Source organism: Sceloporus undulatus, chromosome 5, assembly GCF_019175285.1.
Source record: "Sceloporus undulatus isolate JIND9_A2432 ecotype Alabama chromosome 5, SceUnd_v1.1, whole genome shotgun sequence".
In the NCBI taxonomy this organism is placed as follows: domain Eukaryota; kingdom Metazoa; phylum Chordata; class Lepidosauria; order Squamata; family Phrynosomatidae; genus Sceloporus; species Sceloporus undulatus.
The window spans coordinates 118,065,959-118,083,296 of record NC_056526.1 but is presented as its reverse complement, the minus strand read 5'-3'; the positions used below and the strand labels follow the sequence as shown (position 1 = coordinate 118,083,296).

At 45.2% G+C, this 17,338-nt stretch overlaps 1 protein-coding gene across 1 annotated transcript; it reads left to right on the top strand.

Annotated features, from left to right (window-relative positions):
• Positions 1–6,369: 6,369 nt before the first annotated feature.
• Positions 6,370–16,291, top strand: PHOX2B (paired like homeobox 2B). The gene is given in 6 exon segments (XM_042469842.1): positions 6,370–6,442; positions 6,445–6,471; positions 6,474–6,542; positions 6,545–6,586; positions 8,143–8,339; positions 15,839–16,291. Coding segments are annotated over 6 exon segments (861 nt in total).
• Positions 16,292–17,338: the final 1,047 nt, after the last annotated feature.

Here is a 17,338-nt window from a genome sequence, read left to right as displayed (position 1 = left end):
CATAAACTGGTATGAGTTGTTGCTGTTATAATGCCAAGAATTTTGGAATCATTCAGCCTTGAGTGGCCACTTGCAGCCTCCCAGCTTTGCAACAGACCCTTTGCAATTTCTACATCACATTTACTGAAATAGATGGCTGCAGCTGTCTGTTCTTGGGCATATGGCGATGAAGAGGACCAGGAGAAAAATCCACACTTCACAATTTACTCCCACACTATATACTGGGGACCTCCAAAGGGGATACAGTTTTGGCTTTATGTTGGGCCTATGGATGGCTCTTTGAAACAGGAAATCGGTGGCTTCCACTGCCTTCAGGTCAGGTCAGGATAAGAGGCGAGGAGCCTTAAATTTGGCCATGTTGGCTGGGCCCTTCTGGGAACTGCAGGCCAAGGAAAGGAACCTTCCCAGGCTGTGAATTTGGGCCAAAGTTGTGCTTAATCCCACCATTTCTGAGGGTGCATCTACACTGTAGAAATAATACAGTTGGACCCCACTTTAACTGCCATGACATAATTTCACTAATTTGCTTCCTCACTGGAGGTGTGTGCAGTGGGCATGTACCATTTGTACGCTTTGACAGAGAAAGCTAAAGACCTTGTGAAAATATAAATCCCAGGATTCCATAGGATGGTGCTGAAGCACTTAAAGTGGTGTCAAATGGCACTATTTTGGAGGCATAGGTGTCTCCTCACTCTCCTTGGCTAAGAGGCTGCCATTTTTGCTAGCTCACCTCAGAATAGTCAGGCCTGTGGTGAAGAAGGGAGGCCTTGGGAGGAGAGGGAGGCCTTGCCTGAAACAGCCACCACCCCCTAACCACATTTTTAAGACCTCTTGGGGTTGAGGCCTACACAGTTTGGTTCCTCTCTCTTCCTAGAGTGGCTTTGCCTTCATATTCCTGAGGCAGGAGGCAAAGGAAGGCTGCTCCTCCACCTTGTAATTGCTTTGCAATTCAGTTGCACTTTGCCATTTTGGAGATGAATGAGGCATCCACACTGCAGAAATAATCCGGGTTGACACCACTTGGACTGCCAAGGCTCCATGCTATGGAATTCTGGGAAGTTTGTTGGGGCACCAGAGTGAACTCCTGGACTTTGGAGATGCTTTGCTCCCAGGACCACAGGGCCAGAAAGAGAGGAGGAATCCGCTTGCATAGACATCCCTCCACAGAACAACACAGCCACCACATCCTCATATATTATACAAATATATATCCACCTTCTGTCCAGGAGGAATTTCAAATTGTCCTCCCTTTTCAGCATCCTTAAGAAGCATGAATTCATAAATATATGTCCTACATTTCCACCTTCTGTGCAGGAGGAATTTCAAATTGTCCTCCATTTTGAGCATCCCGAAGAAGCACAAATGCATAAATATATGTCCTACATTTTAACCTTCTGCCCAGGAGGAATTTCAAAATGTCCTCCGTTTTGAGCATCCCGAAGAAGCACAAATGCATAAATATATGTCCTACATTTTAACCTTCTGCCCAGGAGGAATTTCAAAATGTCCTCCGTTTTGAGCATCCCTAGTAAGCACGATTTCATGCTTCTTAGGGATGCTCAAAATGGAAGACATATTGAAATTCCTCCTGGACAGAAAGCTGAAATGTAGGACAAATATTTATGAATTCGTGCTTCTTAAGGATGCTGAAAAGGGAGGGCATTTTGTATTACAGGTATTTTCAGGGTTGGTTTGTTGTTGTTTTGGTCAATATCCTCCATTTTCCTCGAATGCCCTACATTTTATGGAGCCTTGTCCACAAAATGTCTGTAAAATAAAATGTCTGTAATTTCATATGGGTTTTAGATGATATTTGTAATTGTTTTCTCGTAATAGGTTTCTAGAATTTTCAGTTGTGAGCTGCCTTTGGGTCCCTTTTGGTGGAAAAGGAGGGACAAAAATCAAATCAAATCAATCAATAAATTTGTAGTTAGGACAACTGAGATGAGGGTTCAACTCCTGGCTCAACCATGGGAACCCACTGGGTGGCTTTGGGCAAGTCACACTCTCTCAGCCTCAGAGGATGGCAATGGCAAACCCCCTCTGAAGAAACTTGCCAAGGAAACCCTAGGATAGGTCCCTCCTTAAGGTGGTTATAAATCTGAAAGGACTTCAAGGTGCACAACCACATCATCCATGGTTTTTAATACCTTCCCCTGATGAAGAAGCCAGTGGAGCTCCTAAAGCTTGCATGATGCCATCAAACCGGGGCTGCATTCGCACTGCAGAAATAATCTGGGTTGACACCAGTTGAGCCCTGGCAAGAAGAAGAAGAATTGTGTGGCTCCTTCTGGAACCAAGTTGTTACAGGGAGGGAAGGGATGTAATAAAATTAGTTCTCCCCATATTCTGATCTCAGGAAAAATCCAGGATTTTCTCAAAAAGAGATGAAATGAAAGAGAAAACTGAAGTGTATGGAGATTCTCTCTCCAGAAAACAGTGGGACCCATCAGCGCAATATTGGAAGAGAAACACATCCAGGGGCAGCCAGGCTGGCCTTGGAGCAAAGTACAATAACACCCAAACCCACCAAGACCAATACATCTACAATAGCACCCAACATCCACCAAAAACAATACTTCGACAATAACACCCAAAATGCTGCAAAAAACAATACATCCACAATTACACTCAAAATCTACAAAAGCAATACTTCCATAATAACACTCAAAATCCACCAAAAAACAATACATCCACAAAAACATCAAAAAGGATACATCCACAACGCCCAAAATGCAGCAACCCCCCCAATATATCCACAATAACACCCCAAATCCACAAAAACAATACATCTACAATAATAATAATAATAGTAAGTACATCCACAATATCATCTGAAATCCACAAAAACAAACAATCCACAATAACTCTCCAAATCCACAAAACAATATATCACCATAATAATAATAACAACAACAACATCCACAATATCATCTATCAACCACAAAAACAATACATCCACAATAATACCAACCCCCAAATCCACCAAACAGTGATACCTTTATTGGAACAACCAAAATGCCCAAAATAAATGAGCAAGCTTTCGAATCTCCACTGGCTTCTTCTTCAGGCAAAGGTATTAAAAATGCGACAACTCATCATATTTATTATTATTAGATAAGAGAATTATTATTATTTTCTCTGTATGATTTTTTTTTAAAAACCCCATTTTCCTTGATAGGAAAAGAAGTTGCGGAGGATGGAATGGAGCGGCTCAGAGTAAGAAAACTACACCAACTCCTCTCATTATAACAACGAATGTTTTATTGCCATTTATTATATATTATTATTATTATTATTATTATTATTATTATTATTTATTTACTACAAGGGAAGGTGAGAAGGCTGGAAAGGGAGAGACTGGAAACAAAAAACGTTTGGGTTTGGTCAAGAGACACCATTTTGATAAGAGAATTCCTATGGCCAAGAGAACTGGTTTTTGTCAAGCCACCCAGTTTGAAACTGGAATAAGCCACTGTCTTTAGCAGGGCAACCAACCAAAAAGCCCAAGTCAGTCCCAAACAAGGAAAAGAATAAAATCCTGGACATTTTCCGGACATCTTTCCCAGGGAAAAGAAAAAATTTTTTGGAAGAGGCAAGGAAGCAGCCGCATATTTTATTTTACAAAAGGTTCCTCCTATAATTCCAAAGAAAAGCCCAGCAAAAATAGGTTGCATCCACACTGGAGAAATAACCCGTTTAACTCTTTTTTTTTCTGGCTCCAGGCTATGGAATTCTGGGAGTTGGAGTTTGCTGTCACCATTTATTTCTACCGTGGACATGGAGCTTTGCAAAGGAAAAACAAAAACACAAAACAGCAATAACTTTCAATAATTTTTTTTACAAAAGGCAATGCTAGAATGCAATACTAAAATGAAATACTAGAATATGGCACTAAAATACAATACTAAAAATGCGACCCTAGTAGAACACAAAGATAGAATATTAAAATGCAATACTAGAATAGATACTGAAAATCAAATACAATACGAAAAATGCAATACGAAAATACATTACTGAAGAATAACAATACAAAAATGCAATATTAGAATACAAGGCTAAGGTACAATACTAAAACTGCAATACTAGAATACAACGTTAAAATACAATAGTAAAACACAGCACTAAAAATACAATGCTAAGATATAATAGTGAAATGCAACGCTAAAATCCAAACTAGAACAGAATCTAAGATACAATACTAATATAATATTAGAATACAATACTAGAGATCATTCCAAATTGCATACAGTACTAGAATACATAAAAGGTACAAAACGAAAAATATAATACTAGAATACAATGCTAAGATACAATGTGAAAAATGTAACGCTAGACCCGCAATACCAAGATACAGTACTAAAAATGCAATACTAATACTAAAATATAGTATGAAAAATGCCATACTAGACTACAATACAATGCAACACTGGCATACAAATACTCGAATGCAATAGTAAAACCCATAGGAAGTGACAATGCAAAAGCAAAGAAGCAGCAGGAAGCAACAGGCAGAAAAATGCAAAAGGCAGCCTCCAAGAGAGAATCCTCCTCCTTTCTAGGACGTATAGGGCCGGGTCGCCTAGTGGTGTGTGGGTCTTGGGGCATCCCTCCTCGGGGGATAGGACAAGGGGTGTGTGAGTGTCCCCCGATGGACTCAGTGTCTGGGCCCTTTGGACATTTCACGCCCCTCGGAGGTCGGCTTGGTCGGGAAATTGAGCGTGTAAGTTCTTACAAAACCGGCTTCTCCGGACACGGAGAGAGAGAGAGAGAAAGAGAAAGAGAGAGAGAAGAGAGAGAGAGAGAGAGAGAGAAAGGGGGGTGGTTCTCCCTGGATAAGAAAAAGCTCAAGGGAGGAAAGAGGGGGATGGATAGAAGAAGAGAAGCCCCTTCTCTCAGCCTGGCACCCATCCCTCTTCCAGCCCTTTCCCACCTGGGCCACTCCTTCACCCTGCCTCCTTCCTTCCTTCCTTCCTTCCTCTTTCCTTTTGTCCTCCTTTCTTCTACCTCTTCTTTCCTGCCTCCTTCCTTCCTTCCTTCCCTTCTCTTCTCCTTCCTGCCTCCTTCTTTCCTCTTCTTCTTCCTTCCTTCCTTCCTTCTTTCCTCCTCCCGCTCCTTCCTTCCTTCTTGCCTCCTTCCTCCCTTCCTTCTTTCCTGCCTCCTTCCTTCCTCCCTCTTCTTTCCTCTTCCTCCTTCCAAGCCCCTCTGGAAAGGAGGCTTCCAAAGGCCCCCGCAATTCAATCTCCTCCGGGGACATCGTCGTCGTCCTCACTCGACTTTCCTTCTTTCTCTAAAGAGGCCGGTCGGATTCTAAAGGCAGGAGGATTCCCAGGATCTGGGGGTGATTGGGGGGGGGGTAAAAAGGGGGGAGGCAAGCTTTCCAGGTGGGTAAAAAGGTGGTGGGGGGGGAGAAAGACATGATGGTTTTCCTGATACGTGTATTTGGGAGGGATAAAAAAAAAGGCGAGGGGAAAAAGGCTAGTTTCTTCTGGTGGGGGGGAGGGAGAAAAGTTTGGGGGGAGAGAATAAAAAAGGCCAGCTTTTTCTTGTTGGGGGAAGTAAGGTGGGGAAGAGAATGGGGGGAATAAAAAGTTGAAGGGAAGAGGAAGCCCCCGTTTTCCTGGTGGGGAGAGAACGAGAGAAAGGCCAGCTTCTTCTTCTCGGGGGGAGAAAGAAAAAGGTGAGGGGAAAGGGAGCGCAAAAGCCAAGCTGTTTGTGTTGGGGGGCAGGGAGGGGAGAAGGGAAAGTCCCTTTTTCCTGGTGGGAGAAAGAGGGTGAAAAGGCCCAGCTTTTTCTGGTGGAGGAAGAGAAAAAACGGAGAGAAAGAAAAGGTGATGGGAAAGGAAAGGCCAGCTTTTCTGAAGGGGGGGGCCATTAAAGTGGGGAAGGGAAAGGCCATCCTTCCCTGGGGGGGGGGAGAGAAGAAAGGCCGGCTTTTCATGGTGGGGAAAAAGAAAGCATGGCCTCTCGAAGAGGATGTAGTAAAGGGGGGGGGTGAGTGGTGGTGTTGCCTTAACTTCGCCTTAGAGCCAAAGGGGGGAGGGGGAGCTGCCCCCCCCTTCTCCTCCCTTCCCTCCCTCCCTCCTCCCCTTTTCCAGCCCAATGGAGGGATGAGTTATGTCATGTAAAAAGCGGCGGAGAGCGGAGAGGCTCGGCTTTCGCGGCTCCAAGGCTGGGAAGCGCCAACTTTGCGGAGGGAGAGCGGAGGAGGACGCTCTGCTTATGCTCTAGAGACCCCCTTTCGGCCTCATCATCAAAACTCCGCCGGCGGGCCGGCGGGGAGCCACTCTGGGCGCAGGAGCCGAGCTGAGAGCATTCCCTCCGCTGTCTTCTGGCTGGCTCTCTCCCGGGCTGCCCTCCAGGTATAAGATGGAGTACTCTTACCTGAACTCCCGGCACGAGTCCTGCATGGCCGGCATGGACACCTCCAGCCTGGCCTCGGCCACGCCGACTTCAGCTCCTGCAGCCAAGCCGGGGGCTCCAGTACAACCCCATCCGGACCACCTTCGGCGCCGGCGCCGCCTGCCCTTCCCTGGGACCCGGCCCTGCAGCCTGGGATCCCTCCGAGACCATCAGAGCAGCCCTACGCCGCGAGTAAGGCAACCAGCGCCTGCTTTCCACTCTTGGGCTAGGGAATCTGGGAGCTGGAGTTTGTTGTGGGGCCCACAGCAAACTCCAACTCCCAGAATTCCATAGCCAAGAGTCAGGCCGAGGGTGTGTTTGTAATTCACTCTACTCGTTCCAACACGATCCGGATGTCGCCCAGGAAATTAGCTCCCTCTCTCTCTCCTTCGGCTGCCAAAATGATGGGCGTAATTTATTTACTCCGCCGAGGATGGAAGAGGGGAAGCGGGGGCATAATCCAATCAGCCCCGAAGGAAGGGGGGCGAGATTGAGCGCCCTTTCCCTCGCTTCTTCTCTCCTTCGTCCTTTCGAGGAGGCTTCTTCCCTTTCTTCTCCCTTTTCATCACCTTCTCCTCCTCTTCTTCCTCCTCCTTCTCCCCTTCTTTCTTCTTCACCTTTTTCTCCGTCTCCTTCTTCTCCTCCTCCTTCCCTTCTTCTTCCCTTTCTTTTCCTCCTCCTTTTTCTCTTTCTCCTTCTTTCTCTTTTCTTCTTTCCTCCTCCTCCTCCTTCTTCACTACATCTACTCCTGCTACTACCACTCAACCATCCTCGCTTCTTCTTACTCCAGAAGCCACTTCCTGGCGCCAGCCCCTTTTCCGGGGGGAGGAGAGCCCTTCCCTGGATCTGCAGTGCTACCCCGGATCGACCTTGGAGTAAAGCTGAGGCTGAGGCTCGCCTCTTCCTAAACCGGGCTCTTGGACCCAGGGCCGGGATGGGAAGGAGGAATCGGGCCCCGGCCAAGATCCAACCGGCAAGAGACGCGTCCCCGAGGTTGGCTTTGCCCTTTGCCTCGAGAAGGACCTACGGGGGGGGGGGTGTCGTGTATGAAAGGATTCCCTTTTAGTGGAGGGAAAAGACCAAAATAAAACTGAGTGCCGACTTTTACCTGTTGTGGCAGTGGTCAGCCGCCTTGAGACCCTGATCGTTGGGGAATACATTATTATTATTATTATTATTATTATTATTATTATTATCATTATCATTACAACGACAGCAATATTCGCACCTTTCAAAACGATCGGTGAGTTTCAGTGGCCTTCCTCCTTTGCCTCTACCCAAGACTACTCCGGAGTAAGCCTATCAGCGGCTGCATCCGCACTGCAGGAACAATCCGCTTGGATCCCCACCACCACCTTTGGACTGCCCTGGCTCAAGGCTGTGGAATCCTGGGAACTGTCTCCGACTTCATGCTCAAGGTTTCTCATACACACCAATAGGCTCCAGAATTGCCTAGCCTTGAGCCAGGGCAGTTAAAGCAGTCTCAAACTGGGTTATTCTATTGGATGGGATCTTTGTAAGGCGCCTCGATGCTGAGGGAGAGGCGGGGTAAAAATAAAGTTTTATTATTATTATTATTTCTGCCTTGTGTTTAGGGACCAATATAGTCTCTTTGTGGCCGGGCTCACTGGCAAGAGCGTTCTGTTTTTGGGTGTCCAGATCCCTTGTCCCAGCTCTTGTGGGATGGGTTTCTCTGCTGGGCAATGCCACTGTGGTGCATTCACTGCCCTGTTAATGCCCCCCTTGCAGTGCCCTACAAGCTCTTCACAGACCACGGGGGCCTGAACGAGAAGCGCAAGCAGCGCAGGATCCGGACCACCTTCACCAGCGCCCAGCTGAAGGAGCTGGAGCGGGTCTTCGCTGAGACCCACTACCCGGACATCTACACCCGCGAGGAGCTGGCCCTCAAGATCGACCTCACCGAGGCCAGGGTCCAGGTAGGGCTTGGCTTCCAAAGATGTGCTGAATCCACACTGCAGCAACGATTCACTTCCACACCACTTTAACTGCCACGGCTCAAGGCTGTGAAGTCCTGGGAGTTGTAGTTCATCATAGCACCAGAGCTCTGTCTGATAGAGAAGGCTAAATGCCTCACAAAACTACAGTGCCCAGCATTTCATAGCAGTGAGTCATGGCAGGTGTCAAACTGGATTCCCCCCCCCCTGCCCCTTACTTGCAGGGAGACTCCTGCACTCACCCTTTCTTTGTTGTTGTTTGTTTGTTTGTGTGTTGCAATGCCACTCCAGAGACCAGGGTTCGAGGCCCATAAAAACCCACTGGGTGGCCCTTGGGCAACAAGGCACACTCTCAGATATTGGGGTTGGGGATTGTATGCTTTTAACATGTAAGCCGCCCTGGTTGTGTTACAAAGAGAGGCGGGATGTAAATAAATTTTATTATTATTATTATTATTATTGATAATGAGAAACAAGAGAACAATTTCATTATTTTATTATTGGGGCCTCAGAAGCAATGAATAAACAACACACTTCCTGTAGAAATGAGCACATGTTGGCAACGAAAATAATGTAACAAGTTACACAATAGTTTACTTTACAAGGTGTACACAATTTTACATAGTGACTTAAACACTCAGATAAGTGAAAACCTCAACCGTCTTGAAGACATGAAAATTACACAGACAATTTCAATCACAGAATTTGCAATTTTGTCACAATTTAATCTGACGCATCGGGTATTTCAATAGGATGAGAGAAGTTTAGTCTGTTATACTTACGAATCTTAGCATCGGGTCGCCGTAAGAGGGAAGTGATTCCAATGGGCATCCACCGAGGTGAATGAGATCTTCACTCCTTTCCTCTTTTGCCATCTGAGTTGAGCAGAAAGGACTGGTTTCAAAAGAGTCAGGAAATAATAATGGGAGGCACACAACACACAGAGACACACAGACACACACCCCTCTGGTGGCTCCATGTAGGTACAATGCCCGGTTGTCTAGATTGTGCCACCTATCAACTAGGAAGAACTAAACTGACAAATGCCCCTACAGAACAATACACAGATTAACATGGAAATCATTCCTTCCAACCCAGGGTCACACAGCATATATATAACACACACACACACACACACACACATATATATATACCCACTCTTCCATGCCAGAATTCTCTGAAGATGCCAGCCATAGATGCTGGTGAAACCTCATAAACAAACTCTTCTAGAACATGGCCACATAGCCCAAAAGACACCACAAAAAAGTGCCCCCACTGCTTCCTTTCCTTTCCTGGCTGGGGTCTTCTTCCTCCCCTTTGGGCCAAGATGTCTCTCTTTGTGTCTAGAGGTGGGAGGTTTCTCATTCATTTTGAGTCCCCATCAAAAGAAGGCAGCCTGCCCTGAAATGAAATACAGTAGCCATAAAGCTTGACCTCCAGTACTACTCCAGCCCCCTTACGCATGGGTTAAAGCTCAGCCCTACTTGTTGTCTGCTGTCAAGTCGACTTCGACTTATGGCGACCCTATGAATGAGAGACCTCCAAGTCACCCTCCAGGTCATCAATAGCCCTGGCTTCCTCCATTCTTCCTCTCTATCAGGAATGCCGTCTTTCCCCTCTTTTCCTCCTGCCTTATTTTTAAGATATTATTGAACAGCAATGGTCCAAAAGACACTGCAGAAATAATCCAGTTTGAGACCCCTTTGGCTCAGTGCAACTAGGGAATCCTAGGAACTGTAGTGTATTGTGGCACTAGGGCTCTCTGACAGAGGAGGCTAAATGTCTCAGAAAACTACAGTTTCCATACTTCCCTAGTATTGAGCCAGTTGAAGCAGTCTCAAAATGGATTATTTCTCCAGTGTGTTTTGGACCAATGTCTCTGTGGACTTTCTCCTTGCGTTTAGTCTAGCTGGTAAGAGCTCTCTGTTTTTGTCTTTGTTTTGTCCAGATAGTTTGTTTCTCCCTCTTCTTGGCCGATCAGATCTTCACAAACAGAAGGACCATATGTGGGGATCTTGCAGTATTGTGAGAATTAAAATCTGAACTAGATCTCACTGTCTTTCTGGATTACAAAGGTCTTTCCTGCCATGCGCTGCTCTACATTTCAGTGGCAACATACAAAATGCTTTAGTTTTCGCTATCTGGATTTTAAAAATAGGAAGAGTGATACATCTGAGTAAAACACATATCTCTGTGTGATCACTTGATCTGCACTCCAGATGCCTCATCCTCTTTTTCCTTAAATTCAATGATCCGAGGTGACTCTAGTGGGCATGCACTGAGGTGGATTAGATCCTCAGCCCTTTCTCTTTTGCCACCTTGAGTTGAGCAGAAAGGATTGGCTTCAAGTGGGTCAGGAAATAATAATGTGAGTCATGAAGGCATGCATTCTTGCATATATAGCGCAGGGGGGCAACTGTGGTGAGCTCAGGGGCAGGTTTTTTGTTTTTGTTCCTTGTAACTACACAGACTACCAATTTAAAAAAAAGGTTGCCAGAAGTGCCATTCTAATTTCGAGAGAGAGAGAGAGAGAGAGAGAGAGAGAGAGAGAGAGAGAAGTGTGTCGAGAGGCCATGGCAATCTATTTAAAAGGCGAGTTGCCACTCCTGGGGCTTCAAGGAGAGGCAGTCCACCCTTTTGCCATACAAATGGTAGTCTAGGGAGCCTGCAGGCTCAAGGACCATAAAAACAGTCTTGGTGGAGGGCATATCCTTCCCTTTGCCCACACCTGGTACAGTTTGTATCCATGGATTCTTTAACGAAAGATTCAACCATCTACAGCTTGAAAATATTCAAGGAAATATAAATCCCAAACAACTAACCTTGATTTTTGCCATTTGATATAATATAAGGGGCAGCATTTTACTATGCCATTGTGTTTAATGGGACCTGGGCTCTATGGATTCTGATATCTACATTGGGCCCTGGAACCAAACCCCAGCGAATACCAAGGGTCCACTGTATATATAAGTGAATGGAGGGGAGTGTGGAAAACGGCAGGGGAAAACATTTTTCCCATTGAAAGCAGATAGGAGGAACGGGTTTCTGTTTGCTCTTGTCTCCACATATCTCTTGCTTTATGTGCATTTCCTAGGTGCACATGATCAGATGCGCTTCTTAGTAAACAAAGCCTGCACAGGATCCTAATGTACAGCTCAAGAGATGACTAGGAAAGCAGTTCACTGTACAGCCAATGGCAGAAATATCCAGGCCAAAGTATGCCCTGGCAAAAGTACAGTGAGCAGCTGCAAGGACAGGCTGAACAAGGCCGGAGATTGCAGAACCCACCCTTAGCAAAGAGCAGGAAAATGGGTTTGCTAGTTGCTGGCAAAGGCAAGACTATTATGGGTGACCAATAGTTTGGTTCTATGCCCATTGTCTACAAAGCACAGATATGTAATATTAGTAGTCCAGGGTCCTCTCTTTTCTTTTCTTTTCTTTTCTTTTCTTTTCTTTTCCTTCCTTCCCTCCCCCCTTCCTTCTCCTCCTCCTCCTCCTCTTCTTCTTCTTCTGCTGCTACTAATGGAGGCCAATCAAATGCCAAAAACAGACCAATATTCCAAGGGACACATTTGTAACTTCATGTTCAAATTATAGTTTATGCCAGCAGCTTGGTAAGAACTGTTCAGCGGTGCTACTTTCAGTAGTAAAATAATGACCTAATTGTGTCCACACTGCCAAGGTGCGGAGTGGGTGAGTGAATTACTTTCCTAACATATGATGACACCCTCTTAAGAGAAAATAATTGGCTACCTAAGTAAAATTCTGCATTTTTTGAGAGGCTAATATCTCTGATAGGGGTGCTCTACTTTACAGCACATATCCGTCTACTTAGAATCCAGTGGAGCTCACTCCAAATAAATTGGGTATAGGATTGCAGTCTTACTTATCAGCCACTCATAGCTCATCCATGTGAGGAAGACTTCTTTTTTAAAAGGCCCCTTGGCATTAAAAGGGATCATGCTTTTGTTGTTGTTTTGTGCCTTCAAGGCATATCATAGGGTTTTCTTGGCAAGATTAATTCAAAGGGAGATGTTTCTTTCTGCTATTAATGGCACTCAGATCTTTACAATTGATAGTGAGTTGGAAATTAGTATTTATTCTGCTAAAAATCCGTCATTATTCTGATTTTGGGAAGGCGAAATTAAATTTGCGTCAGGATCTGCTTGTGACTTTTAAGACAGGCTTAGTAGAAATAAAATCTCAGAGCTTTTCATCCTATTGTGTGTTTGTGTGCCATCAAGTTGCCTGTTGACTTATGGTAACCCCATGAATTTCATGATCATAAATATAGTGGTTACTATTTCGGAATAAGCTGGATCTCACTATTTCAAAAGAAGGTGACATTGTGAACATGGTATGTGAAACTCTTACTCCTAAAGCTTGGAAGTAGTAAGTTAGGAGTAGTCATGTTGCATGTGCATTTTCCAGTTCCTTCCTCTGAAATATAGCCTACAGTGTCAGGTGTTCCTTGCCGGTCTCTCATCCAAATACTAATTAGGGATGACCCTGTTTAGCTTCCTAGATCAGATGGATCTGGTGCCTTTAGGGTATTTAGGCCCTCAGTTCTTCTTGTTGTGGCTGTTGTTAATTTTGCAACCAGGCTGTGTAACAAAGGAACATAATGAATAGATGTGACATTATCATATTGGTGTAATGGTTTCTAGTTACTTTTACAAGTTACTTTAAAAATATTATTAAAATATTTTAATATTTTACAAGTTATTTTTAAAGGGTATTATTATAGACTTTTTGCCTATAATGCCTACAGAGTGGTGTTCTCTCAACAAAAACAATTTAACAAGTAGGGGGCCAGGCCCTACTCCCTCCCCAACTGCTAGCGGATGATGGGAATTGTAGTTGGCTCTCCAAACCCATGAACTGTGCAGCCACGGATTCAACCATCCAGAAAATATATATTTTTAATAAAAATTCCCAAAAGCAAGGGACACAATTTTGCTATGCCATTGTATATAATAAGACTTGTTCTGTGGCATTCACCTTCATCCCTTTAAGACATTGAAGAGCTGGTGTAAGTGCTGTGAGTCTCAGTGGGAAGAGAAAGGAGAGGCCCTAGGCTTCTAAAAAATTAAAATGTCAATATAAAAATGTACATGTAAATAAACTTAGGCTGCGTGTATGATATTATAATTTAAAGGTACAGTGGGCCCTTGGTATCCACTGGGGTCTGGTTCCAGATCCTAACCACCAGCCCCCAAAAAAATCCATGGATGCTCAATGGCAAAGTAAAATGGTGTCCCTTATATAAAATGGCAAAATCAAGGTTTCGCTTAATGGAATCTATATATATTTTTAAAACATTTGCAAGCCGTGGATGCTTGAATCCGTGGATAAAAAATCTGTGGATATGGAGGGTTGACTGTATAGTTTTAATTTTGCTAGTTATGTCATAGCTGTTATCATTACCATTCAGTGATATACTGGAATTAAGATTTATGAGTAACATTAGTAGAAAAATTAGTACACACTGGAGGGCCAATGTGGTGTTGTGGCTTGAGTGTTGGACTAGGATACTGGGAGACCAGGGTTTGAATCCCCACTCAGCCATAGGAACCCACTGGGTGAGCACACTGTCTCGGCCTCTGAGGATGGCAATGGCAAACCCCCCTCTGAAGAAACTAGCCAAAAAAAACCTGTGATAGGTTCACCTTAGGGCCGCCATAAGACAAAAATGACTTGAAGGCACACAACACACACACACAAAGAGTACAAAAAATATTCCTAAGGATTCTGTATGGGTTGGAAGCAGTCAATGGGGTTGTGTGATACCATGATACAGTAGGGTGACGCCACCCCTAGTGATGCTACTGTCTCTGGAACCCAACCCTAAAGGCCCACTCTAACTAATTTTGAAAGTAACTTCCCAAGTGCTGCTCTGTCTAGTCCAGGGTGACCAGATGTCCTTTTCCAGGACATGGCCTCCATTGCCACCTTCTGTCCAGGAGGAATTCCAAAATGTCGTCCGTTTTGAGCACAACTAAGAAGCATAGATTTATATTTATAGGAGTGTTTGTAGCATTTGGTCATGTCCTCCATTTTCCATGAATGTCCTTCATTTCTGAGTACGACTAAGAAGCACACATTTATTTTTATAGGAGTGTTTTTAGCTTTTATTTGGTCATGCCCTCATTTTTTTCTTGAATGCCCTCCATTTCGAGCAAAACTAAGAAACATGAATTTATATTTCTACGAGTCTTTTTATAGCTTTTATTTGGCTATGTCCTCCATTTTCCCTGAATGTCCTCGATTTTGAGCATGACTAAAAAAAACACATTTATTTTTATAGGAGTCTTTTTAGTTTTCATTTAATTGTGCCCTCCATTTTCCTCAAATGTCCTCAATTTCAAGCATAACTAAGAAGTTTTATTTTTATAAGAGTGCTTGTAGTGCTTATTTGATCATGCCCTCCATTTTCCCCTCAAATGTCTTCCATTTTGAGCATGACAAAGAAGCACAATTTTATTTTTATAGGAGTGTTTTTAGCTTTCATTTGATCATGTCCTCCATTTTCCTCAGATGTCCATCATTTTGAGCATAACTAAGAAGCGCAGTTTTATTTTTTATTAGGAGTGCTTGTGGTGCTTATTTGGTCACATCCTCCATTTCCCCTCCATTTCCCACCATTTCAAGCATGACTAAGGAGGGCAACTTTATTTTTATAAGAGTGTTTCTAGCTTTCATTTGGTCATGTCATCCATTTTCCTCAAAAGACCTCTGTTTTGAGCATAACAAAGCATGATTTTATTTTTATAGGAGTGCTTGTAGCGTTTATTTGGTCATGTCGTCCATTTTCCTCGAATGTCCCCCATTTTGAGCATGGCCAAGAAGCATACATTTATTTTATGAGTGTTTCTAGTTTTCATTTGGCCATGCCCTCCATTTCCCCTCCAATGTACTCCATTTCAAGCATGACTAAGGGGCACAAACTTATTTTTACAGGAGTGCTTGTAGCATTTCTTTGGTCATGTCCTCCATTTTCCTTAGATGTTCTCTATTTTGAGCATGGCTAAGAAGCACGATTCTATTTTTATAGGAGTGTTGGTAGCATTTATTTGGTTGTGTCCTCCATTTTGCATTGCCTTCTCCTCCTGGTAGTGCAGTGGTGAAATGCCTGTACTGCAGACACTCACTCATAAACCAGAAGATTGTGAGTTCAGTTCCAGCCAGGGGCTCAGGGTCGACTCAGCCTTGCATCCTTGAGGTCTCTAAAATGAGTACCCAGCTTGTTGGGGGCAATTATTTTACACGTTGTAAACTGCTTTGGGAGTGTTTTAGTGCACTGGTAAGTGGTATAGAAATGTACTTGCTATTGCTTTTTGGATAGGACACCCGGTCACCCTGGTCCAGGGGTTTCCTGGAGCCTGACCCTAAGGGTCCCACTGTACTTGCGTTCCTGAGGAGCTCTCGGGCCATACTCTCACCCCTCTCCTTTCCCTCTCTCCCTTCCTTTCTTGACCCAGGTGTGGTTCCAGAACCGTCGAGCCAAGTTCCGAAAGCAGGAGCGGGCGGCGGCGGCGGCAGCAGCAGCAGCCAAGAGTGGCTCTTCTTCGGGAAAGAAGTCGGATTCCTCGCGGGGAGGGGAGGAGGATGGCAAGGAGGCCAAGAGCACTGACCCAGACAGCACTGGAGGGCCTAACCCCAATCCCAACCCGGCACCCAGCTGCGGAGGCGGAGGAGGAGGGCCTAGTCCCGGAGGCCAAGGCCAAGGTGGCCAAGGGTCTGAGGCCGGAAAAGGCACGGGCCCCGGTGGGCAAGTGGTGGCGGCAGCGGGCCCCGGGCCTGGCTGGGCCCCCGGGCCGGGCCCACTCGCTTCCATCCCGGATTCCTTAGGCGGGCCCTTTGCCAGTGTCCTCTCCTCACTCCAGAGACCCAACGGTGCCAAAGGCAGCCTCGTCAAGGGCACCATGTTTTGAAGTGAGGCCCTAGGTCTTGGGGGAAGGGGGGAAGGCCCTCTGCCAGCAGCCCTCCACAATGGCCTCTCTGCCCGCTGGGGCTGGGAAACACCCTCTTCAGGCACCACCAGGAACTGCAGCCGGACTCAAGAGGGAGCGCCTCAGCCAGCTGCCATTTTGTCCCTCCCCAAACTAGGACGGCTGTCTAAGGGAGAGGAAAAGAGGGCCTCCCTTGGCTCTCCCCTGCCCCCAGACTGCCAGAGGACTCCCACCAGCTCCCCCTCCACCCCCTCACAGCTTTTGACCGGGAGAAAACTGTCAACCAGCTACCAGTGTTGTTTTGTCGTCGTCGCTGCTGCAATGTATACTTTTCTCCCACACACCCAACCACCCTGATCCTCCTTTCCTTTTCCGGGCTGTTATAATTTTTTAAAGGCTGAGGGGCTTTGAGTGTGGCTGGCCACTTCCTCCTCTTTCCATCTCCTCTTTACAACTGGCTTCACATCCATTTTGTGCTTTGCCACACAGTCCTTGCCTCATTGCCCTCCCAATGTCTCTATTTTGTCACTATTTGCAAGATTTACGCTGAGCCAGACTCATCTTCAGTGGCATACCCAAACTTTAGAGCATTTGGAATAAGAGAAAAAATAAAAAATAGGCCCCAGGTGCACGCGGTGTATTTTTTCACCCTACTGTGGGGGATACTTTCATAGTCAGCCCTCCACATTTGCAGTTTTGACTTTTGCAGATTTGTTTAATCACAGATTTGACAAATATGTTTCTCTCTAGAAATCTCTAGTGGCCTTACCACATTAAAAGCTACCTTGGCAGGCAAACGGAGAGAAGCATGTTTAACTTCCAATTTCCGTGTGATGTCGAAGCACTTTTGTTCTCTTCTGGTCATAAAAGTGTGGGTGAAGGTGGTAAAAATGCCCCTTTTGCTGAACAGATTTTTTAAGCTTGGCAAAAGGGACACTTTTATGGCGTTCTACAACTGGAAGAGAACAAAAGTGCTCTGGCATCATGTGGAGACAGAAAGATAAACACGCTTATCTCCATGTGCCTGCT